This window comes from Naegleria gruberi (genome assembly GCF_000004985.1).
Source record: "Naegleria gruberi genomic scaffold NAEGRscaffold_110, whole genome shotgun sequence".
NCBI lineage: Eukaryota > Heterolobosea > Eutetramitea > Acrasida > Naegleriidae > Naegleria > Naegleria gruberi.
The window spans coordinates 15,051-21,721 of NW_003163217.1; the positions used below are offsets into that span (position 1 = coordinate 15,051).

Here is a 6,671-nt window from a genome sequence, read left to right on the forward strand (position 1 = left end):
TCATCGAATGATGAATTCACTCTATTTTGGAATTGTTTGTGCAAGATTTGGAGTGAGTATTGGATTTTTGATTAGCTCATTAGTCAATTTAAATCTTTTGAGTGATTTGGGTCTTGGAATGATGGGATTGAGTATTGGATTGGGAATTCTATTTTTCATTCTTGCTTTTACTGCTTTGGAAATTTACACACTCGTAGTTTGCAGACAAATAAGAAATATTTTCAAAACCAAGATTAGTGCCTGTGAAATAAATGAGAGCAGAGCAGATTTATCACTTTACAACATTATTGAAAGAGAGGCAGTTTCCATTTTCATTGTTTGTGAACAATTATCTCTAAGACACTTGATGTTGTTTTTACAATTTTCAATTGGGCAAAATGTGAAACATCACTCCCCCGATCATTACGGTGTGACTATTGTCAGTGATCCATTAATGGCTATTGCTTTTGTGAAATCCATTTCTCAGCAGAAATCCTTCCTTAATACTGAAATGTTGCTCATTTCAAGTGTTTTGGTCAATTACATTTGGCAAGATGATCACAGATCTCAATTTGCAAATTATCTACTGGCAAAGGCTCTTAAACATTGTCATCAAACGTTAAAGAGAGTTCTTATCACTGAAAAACAAAAAGAAATTGAAATTACACTTAACGAGCTAACCAAGACAAATATGGAAGTAAGAAACACAATTACAGAATTAGAAATTACCCTTGCTGAGCTTCGAATTGTTCATAAATCATTCTGGAAGGAAATGTTGAACGATATTCCAAACGAAACCAAACTTTCACAAATTAATAGCAGAGCTTCTGTCCTAACACTATTCTGTGACCAGAATTTCCTCAATCTTACCAAAGCTCACAGTCATGATAAGACAGTGATTCGTTTTTATGCATCCTACCTTGAGGAATTCAAATTCGATAAGGAACTATCTACTTCATTGTTTGAAGAAGCTGCTGCAATGGAAGAAGAAGAATCGAGATCAAAGAATGTCAATCATCACAATCCACAATCATATTACGAAGCAAAGAAATTCAAGAATAAGATTGTGCCCTCATCCAATGTGGAAATGTCCACCAATAATGAAGATATTAGTACTGAAAGAGATGAAAGTGGTTCAGCCCTAAATGGAAAAAGTCAATTCAATGGGAATGAGATGGATTTCGAAGGTGTCGAAAATCAAGGAATTGACAAGAAGGAAACCTTCTTCAGAACTGCCATCAATGCTCCATTCCAATCCAAACTGAGAATCTCGATCTTTCTATTCTTGTCAGTTTTGATGCATGTCTTGTTAATTGTCATTTTCATTCTGAGTATTGTTTATAATGAGAGAGTTGTTTCTACTCCTCTTGTATTGCAGAGTTGCATTCCTGGTTCAACACCTGGTGCATTACTAAGAGTTGCAAGAATGAATCAAATTTTGACTGAGGTTTACGCAAATGAAGGACAATCATGGTTAAAGAACTCGAGTAGAATGTATGAATTGAATTATTTCACATCAACCTTCAGAAATCGATATTTGGAGCATAAGGGGTATTTGGAAACATTAATTTCCAATTCACAATCAGGTAAATTTACAAGTAACATGTATAATGACTTTACAGAGAGAGCAAGTCCAATTTTAATTCCAATTTCAACAACAGATCCTAAATCGATTGAATTTGTAAACACCTTCTCAAAGAATGTTTCAATGAGTGAAGTTTCTCAAGAATTCTTGCATCATGTTGAGCAATTTTTGAACTTTGGAGAAAAGCAATACAATGAAACAACAAAGAGTTACAGTTTCATGTACATTTATTTAAATAGAAGATATTTAGCCGATAATTATCTCCAATTCTGCAAGTCATTCCAGGAAAGCGAAAGAGCCAACACTCACCAGTTGAATATTATTTTACTGGCCTATATTTTCACATCCTCCTCAGTAATGACGATGATTTACGTTATTTTCATTTTGATTTCAAGGAGTGAGATGACATGGTTCAGTAAGATCACATCTCTTTACAAGAAAATTCCAAAAGATTTTGTTGGAATAATTTATCACAAATTAGAAGAAAAGACAAAAGATGATGCCAAGCACTTGAAGAAAAATCCTCTCTTGCAACCAAAGGCCTTTTCTCTGATATTGGCACTTCTAATTGTGACAGTTTTCATGTTGTCTTCTGGTTTGATTTATTATGAAATTTCAATGAATATTTCAACTGCTTCATCTGCCATTTACAATGTTGATTTGCTGAGTGTATTTTTGAGAACAGTTCATAGAGTTACCATTAGACTGAATGAATTGTTTATTTACTTGTCATTGCCATCTGGAAAATTCATTAACAGTCCATATTTAGTTTCGAATAATTCACAATTGCAAACAATGAAAACAGAAATCAGACAATTCATTGATTTGACAGCAACCATTTATGATCAGGTTATTTATGGACAAGATGGAATAACAACACCACTCGTTGGAAAATACTCCAAATTAGATAAGATTATTACTGGTCTATCGACTTGCACCAATTCCTCAATTGACTATAATTGGAAATCTAATGGAAACAAAATTATTGGACAAAGTAATGAATTGTTAAAAGATTGTTATGGTCTTCAAAAGTACATGTCTACATTCACAATTCTTGCAGGACAAGTGAGTGAAAAGTTCTTCAATCCTTCCTATGCTTCGACACAATCTGAAGAAGCATTCGCAGAATTGTTAACATTATTTAATATGTGTGATATGGTTTATGACAAGTTTAGAGATTTTCTCACAACATTGGTCAGTTTGACATCTGTTCCTTCCATTACAATTTCAATTGTCTTGATTTTCGGTATAACTTCAATGCTCATATTACAATATATGATTTTCATCAGTTTCCAAACCTATGATCACGAAATAACCAATATGAAAGCATTCTTGAATTATCTGTCCACAGAATTCATAGAATCAAATGATGGACTCAAGAGTTTTGCCTTGTACAACTCTATTGGAACGAACTATTTGACTGGACGAAAGCTAAAACAATCCTCAGCTACAGATCAAGATTCTTTGAAGAAATTAATGAGTTCAATGGTAGATGGTGCACTATTAGCAAACGAAAGTGGAGATATCATTCTTTTCAACGGACCAGCTCAGAACATGTTCGGAAAGTCAATTTCTGATGTTCTGGGAACAAACTTTATGCATTTATTTGATGAGCACTCTGGTGAAAAGTTGTCCAACATTTTGAAAACAATCAAGAGTGAAATTGATGAAAATGTCAAACATGGAGATGTTATTGAATTGGAATGTGTTAGAAAGAATTCCACAAAGTTTCCAGCCATGGTTACTATCTTTGTTTCGAGAATTTCTGGCAGCTCTTACAAGGGAAAGAGTAACTCAATGGTTGTTTCATGCTTTATGAGAGATATCACTCCAGAGAAGAAGCAAAATTCACTTCTAGCAGAGGAGAAGAAAAATTCAGAAAATTTATTGAGAAACATCTTGCCAGATGCTGTTGCAAGCAAGTTGAAATCAGGTGAGACATTTATTGCTGAGAGATTTAGTGATATTACTTGTTTCTTTAGTGATATGGTTGGTTTTACGAAAATGTCAAGTGGAATGAATCCAAGTGAATTGGTTTTGATGTTGTCATCAATTGTGAATGGATTTGATGATTTGACAGATGTTTATTCATTGGAAAAGATCAAGACAATTGGTGATGCTTATTTTTGTGTTGGAGGTTTACATAATAATCCACAATCTGATCATCCTGAAAGAACATTGAGATTTGCAATTGATACATTTCAAGTGATTAGAAATTATAATATTGAACATCCTCAAAATCAATTGAATATTCGAGTTGGAATCAATACAGGATCAGTTGTTGCTGGTGTAATTGGAAAGAAGAAGTTTGCCTATGATTTATGGGGTGATACCATCAATACTGCTTCTCGAATGGAATCAACTTCAATGGCAGGAAGAATTCAAATTTCCAGATCAACCTATCAGAGAGTCTATGATATTGGATTTGAATTTGAACAGAGAAGTGTTGAAGTGAAAGGAAAAGGTGTTTGTGAAACCTATTTATTGAAGGATAAACATCATGCAACGTCAATAATTCCAGTAACAGAATCACAAATTCTCAAGAAGGAACAAAGCAACGAAGAAAAATTAAGCGAACAATTAGATCAATAAAATGCCAGGTTTTGAGATAATGGTGGGCTTAGAATTTAACGAAAATGGTTTGCCTTCTTGATGTGTTTTGAAGCTGAATTAGGTTAAATGTTATTACCGAGAGTCGTTTTACTTAGTTACACATGCAGCTGAGATTCATCGGTGGTGCTGGCATCGGTAGAGTCTTTCATTAAATTTGAAGTGGTTGACTTTTCATTAGAAATATTTGCGATGAGATGGAAAAATGATTGATGTTGAGGTGAAAATTTATGTCATGGCTTCTCGAAATCTACAACCACATAGCTTGGATCCTCATCCTAAAACAAATCTTGACCCAAATAAGTAACAATCTCTACAGCTCTTGCACATCCCAAAAACAGACCTGCGCCACAAAATTTTCTTTTTTTTACCCAAATTTCCTTAATAATGCCTCAACAACCTCCACAAATTACAGTTGCAAAAATGGCGCTCTTTTTCGCTAAGGCAATTAGTCATTTAAAACCAACCTTAGAAAAAAAATGGAGCCATCATCGATAGGGGGAGGATCATCAGTTTCAGGCTCCACACAAACATCCAATGCCTCTTCAAGTTCCTTGTCTGGAAACATCTTTAGAACAGTTAATGAATTTCTCACAAATTTGTACATGTCGGGAAAGTTGAGAATGAATGGTTTAACGAGACAATATACATCAATGAATAGCAGTTTGTTAGGTGCTGGTGTTTCTAGTGCTGGATTTTATGAGAGCTTTAATAGGAAACCTTCGTGGAATGTAAGGTTGTGCAGAGGTTTACTGTTTGTCTGGTTTTTGTATATCATGTGGATTGGAGTGTGGTTACCTGGATTAACTTCTCATCAGGATTATTCACAAATATATTCTTCATCATCTTCTGTTTCATCATCAAGCAATTCAGGAAATCAAACGAGTAGTATAGTAAATAATGAATTTAACACTTCACCGTTTGGATTTGAAGGAGGATGGGTATTTAGAGTATTGAATTATCCACTCACTTTATCAACAGATGCCATTCCTTATGAGGGAATAATTGCCTTGTCTGTCCTATTTACATTGATTTCATTGGTGAATATTATCTTGATGATTATTGGAATGAAGAAGAGATATGGAAATGTTTACAAATTCTTGGATAAAGTGGCGATGTGTTGGGGAATGATTGTATTATTCAGTGGACCAGTTGCCTTGTTTATTATGAGCAGTTTTATTGATTGTAATCCAAATATTAGGATTGAAATTGAGAATCAGACAGCAAGTGTTTCTGGATTGTCAAGATTTCCAACAGTTCAGTGCTATTCAGCTGATAATATAGTATTACTAGTTCTGAGTTTGATTGGAATGATGATTACATTTGTGAGTTGGGGTTTCTCTGTGTTTTTATTGCCAATCAATACACCCAATGTTGGAATTCCTTTTGTGACGAAGGATAACTTTATATTGGCACCAACCATTTGCACGATAGGATTGGAATTGTTAATCATGTTCTTGATTCCACCGAATTTCATGATGGGGAGAGCGATTGTTCATCTCATTTTGACATTTATCAACATTCCACTCATCATTTACAGTTTACCATTTTATCATCGAATGATGAATTCACTCTATTTTGGAATTGTTTGTGCAAGATTTGGAGTGAGTATTGGAGTATTGATTAGCTCATTGGTCAATTTAAATCTGTTGAGTGATTTGGGACTTGGAATGATGGGATTGAGTATTGGATTGGGAATTCTATTTTTCATTCTTGCTTTTACTGCTTTGGAGATTTACACGCTCGTTGTTTGCAGACAAATAAGAAATATTTTCAAAACCAAGATTAGTGCCTGTGAAATAACTGAGAGCAGAGCAGATTTATCCCTGTACAACATTATTGAAAGAGAGGCAGTTTCCATTTTCATTGTTTGTGAACAATTATCTCTGAGACACTTGATGTTGTTTTTACAATTTTCAATTGGGAAAAATGTGAAACATCACTCCCCCGATCATTACGGTGTGACTATTGTCAGTGATCCATTGATGGCTATTGCTTTTGTGAAATCCATTTCTCAGCAGAAATCCTTCCTTAATACTGAAATGTTGCTCATTTCAAGTGTTTTGGTCAACTACATTTGGCAAGATGATCACAGATCTCAATTTGCAAATTATCTACTAGCAAAGGCTCTTAAACATTGTCATCAAACTTTAAAGAGAGTTCTTATCACTGAAAAACAAAAAGAAATTGAAATTACACTCAACGAGCTAACCAAGACAAATATGGAAGTAAGAAACACAATTACAGAATTAGAAATAACCCTTGCTGAGCTTCGAATTGTTCATAAATCATTCTGGAAGGAAATGTTGAACGATATTCCAAACGAAACCAAACTTTCACAAATTAATAGCAGAGCTTCTGTCCTAACACTATTCTGTGACCAGAATTTCCTCAATCTTACCAAAGCTCACAGTCACGATAAGACAGTGATACGTTTTTATGCGTCCTACCTTGAGGAATTCAAATTCGATAAGGAACTATCTACTTCATTGTTTGA

The 6,671-nt window shown here is 34.2% G+C and overlaps 2 protein-coding genes across 2 annotated transcripts in view; both read left to right on the forward strand.

Moving 5' to 3' along the window:
* The window catches only part of NAEGRDRAFT_76300 (uncharacterized protein), a gene marked incomplete at both ends in the record, with an annotated part of 6,863 nt that extends 2,707 nt beyond the window's left edge, over positions 1-4,156 (forward strand). The window contains one exon of the mRNA XM_002668732.1: positions 84-4,156. Coding sequence (XP_002668778.1) covers positions 84-4,156 — 4,073 coding nt within the window. The remainder of the gene's footprint in view (positions 1-83) is intronic.
* Positions 4,157-4,653: 497 nt separating this feature from the next.
* Positions 4,654-6,600, forward strand: NAEGRDRAFT_76301 (uncharacterized protein; the record flags this gene model as incomplete). The annotated part of the gene is made up of 1 exon (XM_002668733.1): positions 4,654-6,600. A coding segment is annotated over one exon (1,947 nt), but the record flags the coding sequence as incomplete, so codon positions are not given.
* Positions 6,601-6,671: the final 71 nt, after the last annotated feature.